This window comes from Magnolia sinica, chromosome 10 (genome assembly GCF_029962835.1).
Source record: "Magnolia sinica isolate HGM2019 chromosome 10, MsV1, whole genome shotgun sequence".
NCBI classification, from domain to species: domain Eukaryota; kingdom Viridiplantae; phylum Streptophyta; class Magnoliopsida; order Magnoliales; family Magnoliaceae; genus Magnolia; species Magnolia sinica.
Window position 1 is genome coordinate 76,118,328 of NC_080582.1, and position 21,382 is coordinate 76,139,709.

The window sequence follows — 21,382 nt, forward strand, 5'->3', positions numbered from 1 at the left end:
ACGGTTAGGGTATCACCCACATCGCTGGGTCCGGAGTCGCTGCTAAGCTGCGCTCCCCGTTCCTGTCCCTTTACTCGACAACCCCAGTCTCCGATCGGCAAGATCTTTCACACCGTGGGCCATCCAAAAGAGATCCTTCTGTATGAACGGTTCAGATCATCAAGCCCACCTCCACCAGACACTATAAAAAGGGACTCTTCTTCTTCCTTCAGCCCCTTTTCCTCTTTTGCAGCTGCAGCCTGCGAGAGAGAGAGAGAGAGAGAGAGCCCTTTCAGGAAAAAGGCTCCTCTCCAATCATCTTATCTATATATCCCACCCTCCCTCCCTCCCTCCCTCTCTCTCTCTCTCTCTCTCTCTCTGTGAAATCCGACGGCTACGATCTCTCTCTCTCTCTCTCTCTCTGTGAAATCCGACGGCTACGATATCGCCTCAGCGATAGATCGAGTTATGCAGGCAGATCAGACGGTCATCAGCTTACGTCCTGGTGGTGGAGGCAACCGAGGTAGCCGATTCCTCGCCTCTCGCCTCGACTCTTCTTTCGGAAACTCCGGCGGCGGCTCCTCAGATCTCCCGATCCTCCGTCCTCATGGCGCTGGTTCAGCAGCATCCTTCAAGGTCTGTCATGAACAAAACCCTAATTTTCCGTGCAGATCTAGGGTTTTGGATCCAACTTCTTTGTCGCTTGCAGAATCCCATGTTTTTCATATCGTGTATGTATAGATGGAGCTGATGTTCTCCGATGCTTAATCCGATGGCCTGTGTTTTATTGCATCTTCTTCTTAAAAAAAGCATCTTTATTGATTTTATGAGATGTCTTGTTCTTGATGGATTATGACAGTTTCCAGTGTTGCTTGCTGTTTCAATCTCTTTGTTTCTTTGGTTTCTTCTAATTGCGTGTTTTGATTACGATGCTGAAAGATCACTTTTACGATAGTTTATACGGTTCTGTTCGGACGGGTGTCTCCTATTGAAACAGATAGGATATCTCCACCAATTTATTTTTTTTGGTGTGAGAAGGAAGTAAAAGTCATCCCTTTTAACACTTTTTTTTTTTTTTTGATTCTGCCCTTGACGTTAAAAGTCATCCCTTTTAACATCTTTTCTGCTTCTGCCCATGACGTTTTGGGTAAACCAGATGCGGAATATCTTTGGATTCAGTTTGGCCTGAAAAGAGGGAATCTGATCAGGTGGGGATTCACCCACCTCCAAACGGGTGCCCAACAACTTCTCTTTTCCTTTTGTTTGTAGGAAAATGATAGATTTTCTTGAAATATATGCATGCATGCATGCATGTTAGATCGGGTTCCCCAATGAAGAATGTTAATGCGATGGATTTGAAGATCAAACTTTACTTCTTTCTTTATATTTGGATGTCTCATGAAGCTTGCATTATTTCTTTTGTATTATTCCTATGTAAATCTTCTGATGATTTAAATTTATATTTGGATGTCTCATGAAACTTGCATTATTTCTTTTTCCTATGTAAATCTTCTGATGATTTAATTAAATTTTCCAATACAGATGTTCTTTCAATCACCACCACTATTATGATTATTATTCTTCCAGTTGAATAAGAATCTTTCCATGGGCATTAATTTGGTGTACCTGTGAGTCTTGTGCCATTTTTTTTTTTCAAACATCGGATGTTCATTTGTCTAATATGTACAGGAAGTTCCGTTGGTTTTTTTGCAGACTGCTAGGTAGCTTGGACAGCTTAGATTTTTTCTTAGTAATTGTTAGTCCAGATAATTATGCATGTGAATCTTCATAGCAGAAGCTTAGAAATATGTCTGCCACCCAACTTGCATGGACAGGTGGAAGCTCTTTTACTTGGGATCGAAGGTGTTCTTGTCTCCTTGGTTCATTTATTCTAAAAAAAAAATTGCATTGTCCTTTAGGACCTGTTTGGAGAGCGAATTAGAGCCGCAATGTATTCTAAAAGTGCAATGATTACAAATTATTCTCCTTGAAAACTGGTAATTTGACAGAAAATTCTGGTGCTTAGATAGGTGTTGTAAAATCGTAATGATGATACTTTTACATTACTGATATGTCAAATCAACAGGAAAAATACACTGATGTAAGTGTTTGGATAGGAGATTTCCACTGCAATACAATGTAAATTGTAATGGTTATAAATTCCTTTACTTGTCTCCTATTACACAAACATTTGACCACTGAATTATGTGCTTAATGGCGTGTTTAAACAAACATTGTAAAATTGTAATCATTGCACTTTTACAATGCATTACGGCCCTAATTCGCTCTCCAAGCCCTTTAACTATTTGTGATTTCTCTGTAGTATTGCTTGTATTCTACTGACTAATCCATGGAGTAAGGAAACCAATTTGCTCAAATCCTCATTTGCAATGTTTTGGATGCTGTTCTATGCACTTCCACCTGTTTTGGCTTTGATACACATACTCATGGGTAGTATAGGTGCATGCCGGATGACCTGGATTAGTTGGACTTGGATGGTTAGTCATATTTGCTTGTGTTTGTGCTTGTAGCTTGATTCAATTTGGTTTCTTTTCCAAGTTAGTGAACTTTATTTTCTGAATAGAAGTTATAAGTTGTTCATATAAATCAAGGCTGACACAATTCCTATAGGTTGTTTTTTTTTTTTTTTTTTTTTTTCATTCTTAGACACGCTGTTTAAAATTATTCCTGCACCACCTTTGCCACATTTTTATAGTTAAATTGTGGCTAACTATTCTTAGTAGAAGACTTTGTGTTCTTACATCATTCCAAATACAGATCATGCTTTATATCCTTTATTAGAATTTTATCAAAATTTCAACATTTAAGTTATTAAGTTGTCAATTTAGTTATAATTTGTTCATTCAATTACTATTGGGATTTTCAAGCTTGATAACTATCACCTTCATTAATCTCTCTTTTGTGCATGATTCATGGTCTAAGTACACAAACGTTGGATGTGTTTGACTCTAATTTTAATTGTTCTGATTTTAATAGACTGGAGATTTGTGGTTTGAGGGTCATGAGCGCATTCGTCACACACGAGACCAGCTCTTGCAACTTAAGGAGGTATGTTGTTGTTTGTTGCAAAAATGATTTCTTTGCTTGCATGCTTCTGACATTGAGTTTTTTTTTAATGAGGCTTGTGTGCTTCAGAGTTATGTTGTTGTTTGTTGCAAAAAACTATTTCTTTGCTTTCATCCTTCTGAGGTTGTATTTCTTATGGGGCTTTGCTAAAATATGATTCACTAGTGTTGTTTATTGTGGTGAGAGATTAATGTGTGAAGTGGAAACTGAGACATCTGGTTTGGTGGGAGGAGAAACAATAAGCAAGACATGGGAGAACCTCATGGAAAATTGCGTGGAAATGAAGGAACTTGTTCCCGGTTCATATTTGCGGAGATGTGTTTCCCATGTTTGCTTTCTCTACTTTGAATTTCTCCCACAATCACATGTTCAGGAACTGATATAAATTCATTTACCATTCATTTGGAATCTGTGTGAGCGCCGAATTTGTTTGTAAAATCCATGATAATTTTTTCAGTGGAAATGTTTAAAAGCTTCTATTTTTTACTCAAACATAAGAAATCACATATTTTTATTTTATTTTGTTTTATATTATGTTTGCATTTATGGGCAACTCGCGAGTTTTTCCCTTTGTTCTTTATTTTCTGTTTATACTGCTATAGTTATTTATTTTAAGTCTGCAGACTCATTAGAGGTTCATCTTATGTGCTAATTTGGGATATTTGCTCAGAATCTATTTAACTTTTCCACAAATACTCATTTACAGCTTTCTTTTCTTCCAATATTGTCTCTATAGGTTGGAGATGTTCCTGAAGACATCTTGAAAATCAAACAAGAGATCGAGGCTGAACTTTTTGGCGATGATCAAAGTTGGGGGCGTGGAGATGCCATTGTGAGATTCTTTATGTATTTGTAATGTTGCCTTCATTTTTCTGGATAAAAATAGCAAAGTGGTTTTGGTTTAAGGAAACACTTTGTTGATTCCTTATGTCTTATGCTTGCATTGATTATGTTTTAGTAGGTACTAACCCCATCTATGCTGAGAACATAGGATTTCTTTAATTTGTTCTTCTTCAAAAGCTCATCATTGAGATTATCTTTTTCTCTTCTTTTTTGAACAGTTCATCATTGAGGTTTTCTACCTCTGGATTATCTCTGTTTTTAGTTTGTGTGATAATTTCTTCTTTTTCTTTAGCCACAAGGTCAACCAGTAAGTCGTTATGCCGAACCAGACAATCGTGATTGGCGTGGAAGGCCGGGACAATTGCCTGCCTCTGGAGAAGACAGGTCTTGGGATTCTATTCGAGATAATAAAGAGTTCCCTACAAACACCAGACAACAAGAAGCAAATCAATTCAATCGCCAGGACCAATTAAGCTCCCAATTTTCTCGAGCTCAAATTTCCTCCACACAAGGGGTAATGACTACACAGCCACATTTTTTTAAATTGACTCGTATTTATTCAATTTCTTACCCATTGCTTTGTTTTGGCCCTACTTCAATCTAAACAGACATATCTTGGTGTTTGTGCTTGTGTGGATGTAGCTTTAATATTTTGTTTGTGCATTTATGGGATGTAGCTTTAATATTTTAGTAACTGGTAAGAGAAGAATGTTCGTGGAGAATTTAGAAGGTTGCAATGGCCTTGTTAAGAGTTTTGAGAGTGACACCTTTTGTTTGATGTCTTTGAATGTTATACCATTCAAAAGACAAAATGTTTTTACTGAAGGAAGCGGTTTCGAATTGCTAATTGTTGTAAAGACTTTGTTGGTTTATTATCAATATTCCAAATCTATGATATCCAGATTCTTCAAAATGGCTAATGTATCCATGTCCTGTCCTGTCCAATACTTTGTTAATTGTTATTATGTGTTAAATCTGTACTCATGCCTTATTGTTGTCTGCATCTTGTGCATATCTGGATAGCTTGGGTCTTAGTGAGGAGGTTGTTTTAGACCATGGGGAAGTATTCTTGGTGAGGAAGTCCCCTTAAAAAGGAAGGGGAAATCTTCTTTGGTGTATGCTTCCATTTGCGTTATGTTGGGGGACGTGGAAAGAGGAGCAATTGCATTTATGATAGCAAAAAGATTTGTTGTCTGTTGTTTCAGAAATAATTGAAAGCATTGTTAGGTGGGCCCTTGAGTGTTATGAATTTCTGGGGGATACAGGCCTTGGATTTCTTTGTGGGCGCGCACTACCTAATAGCGAACTGAAGGCTGTCTGATTTGTTGACTTGTTCTCCAACTTTGTGGAGGAAGCCCAATCTGATGCTTCCTCTTTGGGTAACATAGTCCTGGTGGATGGGTGGCTGACTGAGAAATGAGTATGGTGACATAATCTTTTTCTTTTCTAGCCCAATTGGTATTGGGGATGCCAATAAAGCTGATGCGATAGCCCCAATAGAAGGCTTGCTCAATTTCTCCAAGGGTTCTGCTCGTTAATTGTGGAAGACAACTCTTGACAGGCAGCTTTTATGAGACGGAACTTTGAATCCTTTCTTTCATTTCAATCAGATCTCACACCTCCCCTTAAGGCTAAACATTTCATTTACCCACAGACCTCTTAGCTAAGATTTGACTGGTGTTTCTAGATCTTTTCTTTGTATCAAAATCCATTCTCTCTTACTTGATGATTGATGTATCATTTCTTATCCTTTTGATACAAGTGTTGCTTATTCTCAAGAAGACGTAGAAGGATTTTCGAAAGGAAGAAGAAGGATTTTCAAAAAGAAGAATAAGAAGAGCATGGGTCTTTGCAACTCATTTTTCCCATGGCAAGAAACAGAGCATGGGCCTTTGCAACTCTTTTATCCCATGGAAAGAAGAAGAAGAGCATGGGTCTTTGTAATTCCTTTATCTCATGGCAAGAAACAGCATAGCATGGTCTTTGCAACTCATGGGCCTTCACGACTCCTTTATCTTATGGCAAGAAACAGAAAAGCATGGGTCTCCGTGACTGTAATATCCCATGGCAAGAAACATCATCAACATCATCTTGTCCCAGCTATTTGGGACTGCATTCTGGATCTTGTTTCACCAATAGCAGGGCCCTGTCCTCAGTAAGTTTTGGAGCTTTCATAGTTGTGCCACCTTGATCCGAGCCGCTTTAGGTCTTCTCCTCATCATCCTTTTAGGACCTTCAATACTAACTGAGGTTTTCTTTGTTGCTAGGGCCACCTTGATCCAAGCCGCTTTAGGTCTTCTCCATATCATCTTTTCAGGCCCTTAAACTCTGACCATGATTCTGTCCCTTGGTAGGGTCGTCTCCCATTTAACACATGGCTGAACCAACTCAATTGGCTTTTCATCGTTTAATCTTTATTGATACTACTATTATATTGTTTCGATGACTCATTCTTGATTCTATTCTTCCCGGCCTTCCCACATTCATCTCAATATCCTCATCTCTGCAATTCTTTACCTTTTGTTGATGTTGCCTTTTAATTACCCAACAATCTACACGTCATTTTGGTGGTCTGATTGTCGTCTTATAAAGGGTTCCTCATTGGCATGTTCGGTGGTCACATGACACTCAAGAGGCACATCTCCACCTTATCAATTCTATTAGAATAATCTTGTATCTCTTCGTTTTTCAAATTATGAAAGCAGGATAAAGGATTACATTGCTTTGAGCAATCACCTAGCCATGGAGTTTAATCGATGTCCCAGCATAGAGCTTCCAACCCCTTGAAAGCAGTGCTTGGAGTGGATCTCTGCTTTGGGAAGGAGTTGTTGTCTATCCCTTGGGACAACTCTCACATTTCCTTTTTGTTGGATAGGTGGCATGGATATTAGACAAGGCAATCCTTTATCTTCGTACCTTTTGGTTATGGTGGGAGAAGTGCTTAGCAAAATGCTTCACAAAGCCAAGGAGAATGGTTTAATTTTTGGCTTTAAGGTGGAGGATGTAGGAATTCAAGGCAATCATCTCCAATATGCATGCTATTTGTTTTGCAATACAGATGCCACCTCGGTAGATAACTTTCGGAAAATCATTGTTTGTTTCAAAGTGGTTTTGAGGTTAAATATCAAATGTCTCTTTATTGTGCCTCTTAGTATTAGGAAGGATATAACTTCGTTGGATCATATATTTTCTGGAGATGAATTGCGAACTTAAGGAAATTGTATTCGCTTTTAGCTGGATATTTGTTGTAGAGATTGTGCACTTCAAGAGTTGTTCCCTTCAATAGCTAATCTTGCTCTAGATCACTTCATTTTTGTGGATCGTTTTTTTTTTTTCCTTTCTATTTGTGGCGGATACATGGTTTGGTCTTCTCTATGTCGCAGAAATTTATCAGATGATGAGATACTAGAATTGGCCAGCTTGCTAGACTTTTTGAAGAATGCATTTCCCTCGATTCCTGAAGAGGATTTGATGGTTTGGAGAGCGCATCGATTGGGCAACCTTCTCTATTCACTCGTTATATAATCTAATTTTGGAGCCAGCTTACATCTGTAAGCCTTGTCCATTCTATCATTGGAATTATGAAAGCCCCTCCTAGAGTCGTGGCCTTTGTTTGGCTTGTGGGAAGAAAGAGTCTCAAGCATTGGTAACTTGCAAAAGAGATCCCTAGTCCTTTGCAACATTTGTTTGATGTGCACGGGGGACAGAGTCGATTGATCACCTTTTCATTCATTGTTTTTTTGTTTGTTTGTAAGGTGTTGCTTTTTTTTTTTTCCCCTTTTCTTCTTCATATTGCTTGGGCAATGCCGTAGACAATGGAGGATCTCCATGGCCTTGGCATGGAACAATGTTGTCAAAATCCTACAATTTCAAATCACAAGCAAGACGATATGAATCCCACCTTTGACTCCCTTTTTTGTGAAGTAAACGATTTTATGATTTGAATCCTACGATTTACAATTCAAATCCCGATTTGTGATTCAAATTTTACTTGTTTTCTTCTATTTTAAGTTTCACTTGGCCTTTGTTCTATGTTTTTAAATTAGTGGGGGCTTTAAGAATCATTTAGAAAAAAATCTTTCAAAAGAAAAAAGAAAGAATAATTTAGAAAAGGTAAATTATTTTATTTTATTCTTTATAAGAGATTAAATGGTATATATTTTCTTCAATGTCACATCATAAAGCTTTTTTTTTTTATATGATTTCTTACTTAACCGGTCGAAACACCAGATAAGTCATACATCTGGAATGTTCTAACTTAACCGGTCGAAACACTAAATTGATGTATGATTTATCTGGAATGTTACATCATAGAGTTTTTTATATGATTTCTTACTTAACCGGTCGAAGCACCAAATTGATGTATGACTTATCTGGAATATTTTTACGGATGGTTATGATCCCATGTAAGGTTTTTTTTTCTTTTTTGAAAGATAACAAACTTTTATTAAAGGGGAACGGGAAAAAAGCAAAACAAATAGAGGACAGAGGTGCCAAAGCGGCGACCCAACTACATCCCAAGGAAAAACAAATTACATCCCTTAAGGCAAGGGAGACTAGAAGCCCATTCGATCACAAAGAACCTTGCTCTATGGGAGGTTCTATCCATTGACTTGAGTCATTTGAAAAACATCTTGCATTTCTTTCCTCCCAAACAACCCACTAGACAACCAAGAGAGATATCCTCCATAGCATCTTCTTCGTCTTCCCAAAGGAGGCACCATGTTGAGAGGAAGAAGAGACCAAAGAATTTGGAAACGCTTCAAGATATCTGCGCCCAAATAGAACTCTCAAACAGGTAGTGAATAAAGAGATGATTGACAATCTCCTCGCCGCACATGCAAAGGGGGCAAATGTTGGGGAGTATCATCGAAGGTTATTGATTGTTAGGATTTTATTCCTTCCAACCAACCATTCGAAGGCAACAAACTTAGGATGCGTGTTATAGCCCCATAGGAAATTTGTATGCCCCAACACTTTCTCATGGTTCTCATCTCATATGAAAGAGTAAAGATAGCGGGCATAGAAGGATCCAAACTTATGGGCCCTCCAAATTATCTTATCAATCTTTGAGATAGAAGGGAGGTAAAGATGAATTCTTTCTAAGAGCGCTGCAAACTCCGCCACCTCTTCATCTCAAAGGGACTTTCCACAAGAAGGCTCCCAGACCACCAAGTCTCCAAGAAAGGAGAAACAACCAGCTACCTTCATGGTTGGGTCTAGTGCCAAACGGTAGATAATGGGGAAGTCTTCCTTTAAGGGAGGGGCCGATCCAGATATCATCCCAAAAATGATTTTTCCCCAGTGCCCAAGGAAAAACCCACGTCTTCCATAAAAACACTTTTGACGGAGTAGACTCCTTTCTAAATTGTTGAATCTTTATAGTTGCAAGACGTGAGTGTTCCCCATCTTCCGTCCGAGCATCTGTATTTGCCTTTGATGACGTCTTTCCAAAGGGTTGTGTCTTCCTCCCTGAATCGCCAAAGCCATTTTCCAATGAGGGCTTCATTCATGGATTTTAGATCTTTGATGCCTAAACCTCCATCCTTGTACACTTACAAACATCGTTCCAAGCCATCTAATGAAACCTTTTCTTGTCTTCCACTCCATGCTATAGGAAGTCATGCATGATTTTCTCAAGTCTTGAGATCACTGGGGCCGAGCATTTGAATGTAGAGATGAAGTATAGCAGGAGGTTTGAGAGTGTAGCTTTGATAAGAGTGATACTGATGAGGACATCACTTCACGTACACCTTTGGGCACGTATTAAAGGAGCTAGGCTGTGCTGCTTTCTTTGTAGCTAGGTGAGTACCCATGATCATGCTGAAGACCCCATGTGCATGTGCGAGCATCTAGAAGACCCCACATTGGGAATATGCACATGCGTTGCTTTAGGGAGTGGTTTGGACCGTCGAATATGACGGATGTGATGATTGGGCTATTGGATCGCATGAATCACATGATTGGGCCATCGATCGTGGATCATCTTCATCAGTTTTGGACATTATTATTTTTTAGGATTTAATTTATGATTACTTGATGTTTGGATACCTTATGAGTGATTTTAGTTGATTTTTCATTAGACTAGGGTCATTTTCGTCAAAATTCATAATACAGGGTTTAAATTGTAATTTCAAAAAGTTCTTGAAGCTATAAAAGAAGGGGGGCATGTGACCTCTCTTTAGTTGGTTTTTCGAGGAGAGAGAGAGAGAGAGAGAGAGAGAGAGAGAGAGAGAGAGAGAGAGAGCTCCTTGCTTCCTTCTCCCATCTTCATGTGATTTGAGGGTGACTTCCATGTGAATTGGAAGGAAGATTGGTGCGAAGCTAATCTTCATCAACGGAGGCGGGAGGCTTCCTTCTATCCCCCACACTCTCATCCATTCATCAACCATCGAGGTATGCTACAAGTTCTTTGATCTTCTTTGTCCCAAGCCATCAACATCCTTCCGATCTTTATCCCTTATTCATCTATCGACGAGCCAAACCGTAAAAATCAAAACCTCACATACCTAGCCCACACGTGTGATGGTACGACCACACGTGTGATCGTACAACCACATGTGTGAACCCATATGGTTGGCCATACGGCCCTAATCTTGTCCCTTTGGCTTTCCACTACCCTTGCATCAAAACCCTAATCTCTCTTCCTCAAACCCTAACCCTAAACCTATAAATCCCCAATCTTCCTATTTCCCCAAAATTACTAAACCCTAGTTCTTCACTCTTCAATTACGCCCAAATCCTTACATTCCCTCCATCCAAAATCCTAATTTCCTTATCTTAATAGCTAAACCCTTTATCCAATTTACCCCTTCCCCAATTTCCCTAAATCTTAATTTTACCTTAGGTAGTACTAGACATTCTCTTTTGAAATAGGCTTAACTTTATACTATTTTGATGTCCCTACATCCATTAGATCCTAGTTTCCTTTATTTAATGGTCTTGTAGGATGATGTTTGGTAACCCGGGCTAGAATTATACATGATTTTCTCTTGGGATTTTAATATTTGTGATGATGATAGTAAATTTTGTGTTTTTTATTAATTAATTTAATTTTGTTGGTTGATCTCACACAATATTTGAGTTCATGCATCTGTCTTTCATTAGATATGGCTTCTAAGCGAAAGATAGAGACACTTCCATTCAGCAAGTTGCTTCTTGAACCTCTCCACTACCTTGTCCCAAAGATGCGTTAGAGGTTTTCCAATACAAAGAGGGAGGCCCACAAAAATAGTAGGGAGCGCCCTTGCCGCACATCCAAGCGAATCAACCATAATAGCTTCCTCCTCTAGCTCCATCCGCACCTCGAAGAGTTTGGTTTTAGCTAAATTCACTCTTAGACTGGAGACTGCTTCAAAGCAGCGGCTTGTCATCATCAAGTTACTTATCATGAGGGGAGAGGCGTCGCAAAATGGGAGAGTGTTGTCAGTGAATTGAACAAAGGAGATAGGTGAAGACAAACCCTCCACTTTGAAACTTGAGAAAAAGCCTTCCTCTTGACCTTTTGAAAGCATTTTTCCCAAAGTTTCAACCACTATGATGAAGAGAAGGGGGGATAGAGGATCCCCTTGTCAAAGACCTCTTATGCTTTTGAAAAAGCCCTTGGGGTGCCATTGAGGAGCATCGAAAAGCGAGCTGACCTCACACATTCTTAGATCTAGGATCACCATTTGCTTCCCCACCAGATACAATCAAGCATGTAGTCAAGGAAGTCCCAATCCACATGATTAAAGGTCTTCTCCAAGTCTAACTTACAAACAACACCTTTCAAGCCTTTTTTGAATTTGGAGTCCAGGCATTCATGTGCGATTAGAGCACCGTCAAGAATCTGGCGACCTAGCACGAAAGCATTTTGATTTTTTGAGAGGAACTTTCGGATGACATTTTGAAGCTGAGAGGCTAAGACTTTCACTAGGATTTTATAGGGGCTCTTGATTAGGCTAATGGGTCTGAAGTCCTTTAGCGATTCAGTTCCTGGGGACTCGGGGATCACAACGATGAAAGAAGCTATCATATCGACTCCTATGTATTGTGGAATGATGGTTAGAAATCAAGATATCTTTTTCGTTGTTCTACAGAATCAAATGCTGCTCTTCCAATGCGATTTTACATTTGAGAAAGGTCACAAGAACATAAATTGTTAAAGAATCCTTGTATGTTTTTTAAGGAAAAATTATTGATAGACAAAAAACAAGAAAGATAAGAATCATTTAATTTTTAAGTAATACCATATCATGATAGTGTTAAATTTCTTAATTTTTTCCGAATTATTTACATTTTTCATATTTTTAAGAAAATCATAAAAAATCTTACGATTTGCGATATGATTTGCGATTCGATACGATTCAACGTCTATTACGATTTGCAATATGATAACGATTTTGACAACATTGGCATGGAGGATGGGTAGGGAAACCTGGGAAAACCATATGGAGGCTTCTTCTTCTTCTTGTGGGTGTCTTGTGGGTGTCTTCTTCTTCGTGGGTCTGGTGGATCTATTGGATCTATTGCACAACCAAGATGTCTTGTGGGTGTCTTCTTCTTCGTGGGTCTGGTGGATCTATTGGATCTATTGCACAGCCAAGATACAAGATAATATCCAACTTTGAGGGTGACAAGTGGGTGTGGAATTATTTTTCCCCCTATTTTATGTTCATTCATGTAGGGGATTTTGTGGAATTTCTTCATTCTTCAGGGTTGCTTGGCTTGTCTCGTGTTCTATTGGATTTTTTATTTTTATTTTTTAGTGTGTCATCTTGGAAAAAAAAAAACAGAGGATTCCCTTCTTGCAGCCGTCTTTTGTCCCCGTCTTGTGTGTGATATGGCAGGAACACAACGGCAGAGCTGTTTCAAACAGCTAGTGCTTGCCGGTTGTGGTTTTTCAGAATGCTAAGGGTCATATTAATCTAATGATGCCATATCAACCTCGCTGTATGTGGCTTTTCCGTTTCTTCTTTCTTTGGTTTCTCCTAAAAAAGAAACTTGTTCTATATCTATTCTTACCAAAATTGTATTCCAAATGCTCATAGCTCTTGATAGAACCAAAATAACTAATGCTTTGTCTTTATTTTGCTAAAATTTGAACTTCTCGATAACAGAACCTTCAAATCCCCAATTTAGCATTTGCCTCTCTATTCTTGTTGGTAACACCGTGTCATCCATAAACAACGAACTCCGAGGGAACTCATCTTGGATACTACCAATTAGTTCATCTATAACAAGTCTGACATGGTTGGAAGCATGCAAACTGCGTTTTACATTCTTTTTTGGGCTAGCACTAGCATTTTCTCCAAAAGTTTCTTAGTCCATTCATCTTGGTATTCTTTGATTTAGATTTCCTTGGAAGTTTGCTCTAAAGAATGAAACTATGAAGCTTTCAGAAATTATGCTAATGACACAACACACAGGCTCAAAGTTTGTTTCAACGCTTATTCGAGTGTGGGTAATGTTGAACAACAATCTTCTCAATTCCATGGGGAGGTACGGTCCAAACAGCAGCCCAGGTCTTTTGGTGGTGGTGACAAAACTAAATGTTATGTTGAATATACATTCTAGATCTTTCAGAGCTTGAAGAGCAAAGCCACTGTAAGAATTTTGCTACAGATTTTCTCCTCCAAAATTCTGGTTTGATCATCATTGGGTGAATGCTTGGAATTATAAGAAAGCCAAGCTTCCAATGGATACAACTTTCTGATCCTTTGAGCAAATAGGGAAAAAGTGCAATTAGTGAATGGGTGATTCCTTTCATGAAACAACAGACAGCTTCATGAGAACAGGGCCTTATTGGTTGTGATTGATGAGCCAAGTTTTCGACATAACTCTATCATCAAGGGCTGACCAATCAAAGGCTGTAACTTTTGGGGGTGTGATCTAATGCACCCGGTTATTGGGGTGATCTTTCTTCTCCATAGGAAGAAATGTGGAGATGCTAAAATGACAATTGGTATTTGGTACTGTATGATCTGAAATGTGCATCTGATCCAGAATGCACCCGGTTATTGGGGTGATCTTTCTTCTCCATAGGAAGAAGCGTGGAGATGCTAAAATGACAATTGGTATTTGGTACTGTATGATCTGAAATGTGCATCTGATCCAGAAATCATTTCATGAAGCACATGATCACACACATTTGTATGCATTTAAAACTTAATTTCCTCTAACAAACATTTTCTTAATTGTCAATTTGCCTTTATATCAATTTGACTGTTTCATTTCATCTATCTATCCCAAGTTGCATTCTCTGCAGAAATGGTTGTCGTTCTGGTATTAGTCCTGACCGTTGGCATTCTTACTTGAAACCAGGGAGGACCTGCTGCTCTCATCAAGGCTGAAGTGCCATGGTCTGCCCGAAGAGGCAACCTTAACGAGAAGGAACGAGTTTTGAAAACAGTTAAAGGGTACTTAATTTTGGATGTTTTATATTCATATCATAATGATTATTTCAGGCTGGAAATGCGAGTTAACATGCATCATTGACTTTGAGACTTGATTCTGCATTTAAATAAGCAACATTCTAAAAAATGAGTTTTGGTCCACTGTACAAGGCGTATCTTCTACATGTCCACACATGTACCAATCTCCACTCTGTCCATCAGGTGGGTCTGACCATGTAGATGTTCTCAATCTCATCTGAAAATCATGCTGGTTTATTCATCAGGTGGGCCATACTGTTAGAAACATGTAGATGGCCTAGTAAAATTCAGTAAGTTTTATCCTTCAAAATTTCCCCTAGCCCTGCATTTTCTTATTGTTATAGTTTGGCCCGCCTGATTACTAGACCAATCTGATCTTTAGTTCATCTACATATTGGACCTCCCTGATGGATGGGTCAGATCCCCTACCTATACCCCATGCTCGCATGTGGTGGTATCTACAGAGCTGCCTTATGCACACTTGTGGGCTTATCAAAGATCTTAGACACCAGTTCTGTTTTTGGAACCTGGGATAACTAGTTCAGGCCTAATACTGTTACTTATAATTTGTTTGGTGATGAAATGGTAATTTTGTTTCATAGGATACTGAACAAGCTGACCCCGGAGAAATTCGATCTTCTCAAGGGACAATTGATTGATTCTGGAATCACCACACCAGATATCTTAAAGGTTTTCATTTCTTGGAAATTAGATGCTTGTTTCTCTTGCAGAGGTCTCTTAGAGTTATCATTCTCTGACTGGCTTTGCTAATTGCACATGCAACACAGGGTGTCATAACACTGATATTTGACAAGGCGGTTTTGGAACCTACGTTCTGCCCCATGTATGCTCTTCTATGTTCTGATCTCAATGAAAACCTCCCGCCATTTCCTGCTGATGAACCTGGTGGAAAAGAAATTACGTTCAAGCGGATCCTTTTGAATATTTGCCAAGAGGCATTTGAAGGTGCAGACAATCTGAGGGCTGAAATTAGACAAATGACTAGACCAGAGCAAGAGCTAGAACGTAGAGATAAGGAAAGGATGGTGAAACTCCGCACCCTCGGAAACATCCGTCTCATCGGTGAACTTTTGAAGCAGAAGATGGTGCCGGAGAAAATTGTCCATCATATCGTTCAGGTATTTAGAGCACTTTTCCATGGCTGGTCCGGTCCCTGTGCCTCCTGATAATATCTTAAGCTGGTTTGCTATTTTAAAAAGTGGCCTGATGATCTGTTGGTATTGAACAGGAGTTGTTGGGGCATGATGGCAAGACATCTCCTGATGAGGAAAATGTTGAGGCTATCTGCCAGTTCTTCACCACCATCGGCAAGCAGCTTGATGAAAGCCCAAAGTCCCGCCGTTTCAATGATGCCTACTTCAATCGGCTGAAGGAGCTGACGACAAATCCCCAGTTGGTACTGCGGTTGAGGTTTATGGTCCGTGATGTTCTGGAATTGCGTGCCAACAACTGGGTCCCTAGGCGTGAAGAGGTAAACATAGTCATTTCTTGAATAAGACCCGACTGTGCTATGATCCTAACCTGTCTTTTGAAAGCTAGTCCAGTCCAGTCAGTTTGCCCTGACTGACAGATAACTGCGTGGATTTTCCACCGTTCATTGAGTGGTTGTAACTCATCCACCATAGGAGGCATGCAGACATTAGATCATGGTCCCATCATGAATGGATATATCAGATGGTACAATCATAACCTTCTGATATCATCTTCTGAATATGGACCGTGGGCCATTTACTTCCTCGTCATGCATGTGATGGCTGCCAATTGGATTGCTAAGATTGTTTGATGTGTGATGAGGAATCCCATATGTGCGGTCTCTGGATATCATATCCACATTGGGGCCCATACTCATTGTTGGATGAGCTACCATTATCTGAGAGTGGGTGGAAATGCATGGTAACATAATTAATATGGATGAACGCGGAAAATGATAATATAAAATTGTATTCAACATGTGGCTTAGTCTGGCCTTTTGAAGCGCAGATGTGATATTCAACTAATTCTTCTTCTTCTTTTTTTTAATTATTGTTCTGAATTTACTTCTCACAAAGAGTGGGTTCTAGTAGCATGGAATTGGTAGTGCAAACCTATGTTTTAAAACCTGGACCCGACCTCAATCTACTTTCTTCTTCTTTTCTGGCCAATTTGGTTGAACTGCTGATGAAAATGGCCAGAACCTCTGTCTGCTATGGCCTGGAAATTTGCTTCATTTGAAATTCTAAAGAGGAAAAAAGGAGCTGATCTGCTGTTGGCCTAGTGGGTTGGAGTGTTTAGTTTCAACTTTCAAGTACAGGGATGAGCTTGAGCTTTGATGGTTGTTCCTGTTTTGGATTTTTGGTAGCAGGTTCTGGTCCAAACTGGTCTGACTGCTTGGTCCTGTCTGTTTTCGAAACCATTGATTTGGACCTTCAATTTGAGCATGTGGTTCCTTTTGTTTTCAGGTGAAAGCAAAGACTATCAATGAAATCCATTCAGAGGCAGAGAAGAATCTTGGGTTGCGGCCTGGTGCTGCCGCATCAATCAGAAACGGCCGGGGATCTGCCGCAGGTGCTCTAGGGGGTATTGGGCCTGGTGGCTTTCCAATCAACCGACCTGGCGCCGGCGGCATGATGCCCGGAATGCCTGGAACTAGGAAGATGCCTGGCATGCCTGGGATCGATAACGACAACTGGGAGGTCCCCCGTTCCAGGTCCATGCAATCATCTGCCCGAGTTCAGGCTCCCTCAGTCACCAAGCCGGCACCCCTCAGCAATAAGTTCTTACCACAGGGCAGCGGTGGTGTGATAACTGGCAAGATGAGCGCATTGCTACAGGGCAGCGGCGGACTGCCTGCCCGCACCTCTGGTTTGGTTTCAGGAGTGGAACCCTTGGCCCAAAACCTGGCGCCTGCGAAGCCCCTTGGTCCCGCACCATCTGTGCTCCCGGTTTCTCAGAAGCCGTCAACTGCTGCAAGAGCAAACCCGGCTGATCTGCACAGAAAGACTGTATCACTTTTGGAGGAATACTTCAGTGTTCTCATTCTCGAGGAAGCATTGCAGTGCGTGGAGGAGTTGAAAAGCCCTGACTACCACTCCGAGCTCGTCAAGGAAGCTATTTCTCTTGCCTTAGAGAAGAGCCCGCCTCTTGTATCATCTGTCTCCAAGCTCCTGGAGTTCCTGTTTACCAAGAAGGTTCTGACTGCTCGCGACATAGGGACTGGGTGCCTGCACTACGGGTCAATGCTTGATGATTTCGGCATTGACATTCCAAAAGCGCCGAGCAATTTTGGTGAGGTGGTTGGGCAGCTGGTCTTGGCAGGTGGCCTGGATTTCAAGGTAGTGAAGGAGGTATTGAAGAAGATTGAGGATTCAATGTTCCAGAAGGCAGTGTTTGATGCTGCCATGAAGACCGTTGGTTCGAACCCCACTGGGCAGGTGATATTGGCTTCGCAAGCAGCCGAGATCAGCGCATGCCAGGGCCTCTTCTCTTGATCTTAGACATCCTCTCTCATGGTTAATCTTGTCCTTCCCTGTAACTGGTAGAATGAATATGGTTATTATGTTTTGTTTTTGTTTTTGTTTTTTACTTTTTTAAAAATCTTTTGTTTTTGAGGCGAGCAACTATGTTACAATTGTGATAAGTAGAGAGCTGTGAAGAACAGGTAAATTTTATGAGCTTGTATATCTCTCTTTTTTTAATTTTTTTTCAAAAAATTAATTCCTGAGATGGTACGAGCGGCGTTTCTTCATTCAGAGGAAGAGGAAGGAAATCAGGCAGTTGATTTTTTTGCTTTTGAGCCAAGGTTGATTTCGCTGGGCCAGGGGTTGAGACTAACAAAGCTTTGAGATGTCCACTGTTTGATTGTTTCTCTGATTCCAGCTTCTCTGGGTTCTCCCTTGGGTCCTGATTTCACTTTCAGTGAAGCTACTTTAGGCGTGGTTGAGGCTCCAATGATTGTCATGGTGGTCCACCTGCCGCCATGATAGTCTAGATGGGACGGGGCTTTGGTTTTGGACCCTACACATGTAGATTATTCATTTGGAGATCTTGGTCTGGGGGCACTGCATTACATGCAGTTTGATTTACCCTTTCACTGATCTAGATTGTTCCACTTGTGGGCATCACCGTTGATTTGCAAATGAATGAAAAAAGGATCAAGCTTGTTGGCAAATGGGTGAAAAGGATCAGCTTGTTGGCTGCAGTATCATATGTTGGGTCCCAAGCTGTGACTTATATGTGGAGTTTCATGCAGGAGTCCCTATGTTGTGTACTGGTCACCTAGAGTTTTGGTGTCAGGACTTGAGGCCCAGCACGATGTATATATTCATCCATTTTGCAAGCTCATTTATTTTTATTTTTTATTTTTTTATCGAATGATTTCAAAATTGAAGAAGCATATCAAGTTAGAGCACACCATAGGAAACAGTAGGGATTGGGATTGAGCGCATACTGTTGAAAACTTCTTCCAAGGTGTTGTTTCCTATGGTGTGTGTGTGTGTGGGGGGGGGTGGTCCGTGTAACCTTCTAACCAAGCTGCCAGGTCCTTGTCACCTTATGAATGGGTGGGTTGGATTATAAATAAACATTACTGTGAGCCCTAGGAAGGTTTTGGGTAACTGTCCTGTGGTGTGGTCCACTTGAGCTTTGGCTATACCTAAATTTTTGGGCTCATGCCTAAAATGAGTTGGTAAATGGATGCACGGTCTGGATAAAATACATGCCTCATGGTGGGCCCCCCAACGAGACCAGACCTCACCTAGCACCACGCAATTCGCTCCCTTCAAATGGGATATGTTCTTGTCATTGGCTTTCATGGACCACACGGTTTCTCTTCTGAATTTGGAGAAGTCATATTTCCAGGAATCTTAGGAAGCCTATTGCCTACTGAGTAAACTGTGGGGCCCACCGTGATGTATAGGTCTTTACCAGCTCATTTCGGGCACACAAAAGTTTTGATCGAGCTGGTATTTGTATTTTCCCTTCATCCATCTCTTTGTGACCTTAAGAACAGCTTGGACGACAAATAAACATCACCGTGGCCCCCAGGAAGGCTTCAACGATGGATGTCATTATCCCCACTGTTTCCTATCGTGTGGTCCACTTGGACATTGTATATGCTTAAATTTTGGGCTGATGACCTAAAATGAGATGCTAAAACGGATGGAAGGCGTGGATGAGACACATACAACGCGGTGGGCCCCACGAAATTTTCTCAGTACGATCAGTTCGCAGCCCACGCTCGGCCATCGGCCATCTCTCTGCTAGTGCTGTGACCCATCTCACCCAAACGGCCCTGATTCTTGGCCTGAGGGCCTTGAATTATTGAATGGCTTGCCTAATTCTCTGCTCTCCGTCCTTGCCATCTTCTCCCAACCAACGCCAATGGAATAAGCTTATCAAACAGCAAGCTCTCAGTGGCAACATGGAACAAGCAATTTCCATGTTCGTGAAGATGCTAGAAGCAGGAATCAGCGGTGATAATTTCACGTTCCCGATCGTACTCAAGGCGGCCGCTTGTCTTTCATCCGCATCTACTGGTGCCAGCATTCATGGCCACACCATAAAAACCTGCTTCTCGATTCATGCTTTTGTGCAGACCGCTCTCATCAACATGTATTCGACGCTTGGACACGTCGAACATGCTCGTCTGGTGTTTGAGAAGATGTTGCATAAAGATCTGATTTCTTGGAATTCCATGCTCGATGCGTATGCTTCTCGTGGGCAGATGGATGATGCCGTCAAGTTGTTTGATACAATGCCCGTTAGAGATAAGGTTTCTTTCAATATCATGGTCTTTGGGCTTTCGAATATTGGACGGGAAGATTTAGCAGGGCAGATGTTCGATGGAATTCCTGTTAAAGATGTTGTCTCATGGAATTCGATGATTTCTGCCTATGTCAAGGTGGGAAAGATTGATGCAGCTCGCGGTTTATTTGAACGGATGCCAGAAAGGAATGTAGTCTCTTGGAATGCGATCATTGCTGGTCATGTACAAAGTCATCGCTACATTGAAGCCGTTGATTTGTTCTATGATATGAAGGCCCATGTCGTTAAGCCTAACCATCTGACTCTGGTGAGTGTCTTATCTGCATGCGCCCACATGGGTTCGCTTGAAATTGGAAGAAACATGCACATCCATGCAATGGAAACTGGACTCGCATCAGATCACTGTGTAGCCACGGCGCTGATAGATATGTATGCAAAATGTGGCAGTATAGAAAATGCTCTTGAGGTGTTTTACAAGTCTCAGGAGAAGGATGTATTCTGCTGGAATTCAATGATTTCAGGACTGGCAATTCATGGCCATGGCCAAGCTTCCATAAAGCTCTTCCATGACATGAGAAGCCAAGGCGTGAAGCCTGACGATATAACCTTCATTGGCCTTCTGAGTGCATGTAGCCATTCAGGGTTGGTAGAGGCAGGCTGCCGCATCTTCACATACATGGACGAACACGGCATTTCACCCAAGTCAGAGCACTATGGATGCATGGTTGATCTTATGGGCCGTGCGGGGCTGCTTGATAATGCTAATGAGATCATTGAGAGCATGCCATTTGAGCCTGGAGCGAGCGTCTTGGGTGCATTGCTTAGTGCTTGTGTTGTTCATAGGAATGTGGAGATGGGCCAGATCATCGCCGAGCGGGCTGCAGCTAGAGCTGATTGTATGAGTGATGGGGAGTATATGATGCTGGCTAACATGTATGCAACATGTGGGAGGTGGGCAGATGCAAGTAGATGGAGGGCTGTGATGAATGATGCAGGGATTAGTAAAACAGCTGGTTGTAGCATGATTGAGGTTAATGGTAGATTGCACAGGTTTCTGGCTGGTGATCTTAAATGAATGTGGTTTGAGATAGCCTTTGATATATGTAGATGGGGAATGATCAATCGAAGCGTAGCTGTTTGGAGCCCACCTATGATGTGTATGTGGAATCTGAACCATGAATCTTGCGCGTCTCGTCATTTTCACCGTACCTTCCCAAGAATCGTGCTGATCCAAGATTCAGGTGGAGCACACCACAGGAAGCAATGTACAATCAGACTTGAGACATATTAATATGGTT

General features: G+C 41.0%; 2 protein-coding genes across 2 annotated transcripts; both read left to right on the top strand.

Annotated features, from left to right (window-relative positions):
• The first annotated feature begins 230 nt into the window (after positions 1 to 230).
• Positions 231 to 17,999, top strand: LOC131217039 (eukaryotic translation initiation factor-like). Its single transcript, XM_058211724.1, has 10 exons — positions 231 to 336; positions 380 to 615; positions 2,977 to 3,048; positions 3,803 to 3,898; positions 4,202 to 4,423; positions 14,212 to 14,306; positions 14,924 to 15,011; positions 15,110 to 15,460; positions 15,571 to 15,813; positions 16,781 to 17,999. The coding sequence occupies exons 2-10, from the start codon at positions 448 to 450 to the stop codon at positions 17,807 to 17,809; spliced, it is 2,364 nt and encodes a 787-aa protein (XP_058067707.1). The 5' UTR covers positions 231 to 336; positions 380 to 447; the 3' UTR covers positions 17,810 to 17,999.
• A 1,645-nt stretch (positions 18,000 to 19,644) lies between these two features.
• LOC131217603 (pentatricopeptide repeat-containing protein At1g08070, chloroplastic-like) lies at positions 19,645 to 21,159 on the top strand. The gene has a single exon (XM_058212544.1). The coding sequence runs from the start codon at positions 19,645 to 19,647 to the stop codon at positions 21,157 to 21,159; it is 1,515 nt and encodes a 504-aa protein (XP_058068527.1).
• The last annotated feature ends 223 nt before the right edge of the window (positions 21,160 to 21,382 follow it).

Coding starts and splice junctions, on each gene's coding strand:
- LOC131217039 (XM_058211724.1), top strand. CDS start 448: ATGCAGGCAGATCAGACGGTCATCAGCTTACGTCCTGGTGGTGGAGGC. Junction 3,049..3,802: donor AGCTCTTGCAACTTAAGGAG/GTATGTTGTTGT, acceptor TTGTCTCTATAG/GTTGGAGATGTTCCTGAAGA. Junction 14,307..14,923: donor GTTTTGAAAACAGTTAAAGG/GTACTTAATTTT, acceptor TTTGTTTCATAG/GATACTGAACAAGCTGACCC.
- LOC131217603 (XM_058212544.1), top strand. CDS start 19,645: ATGGCTTGCCTAATTCTCTGCTCTCCGTCCTTGCCATCTTCTCCCAAC.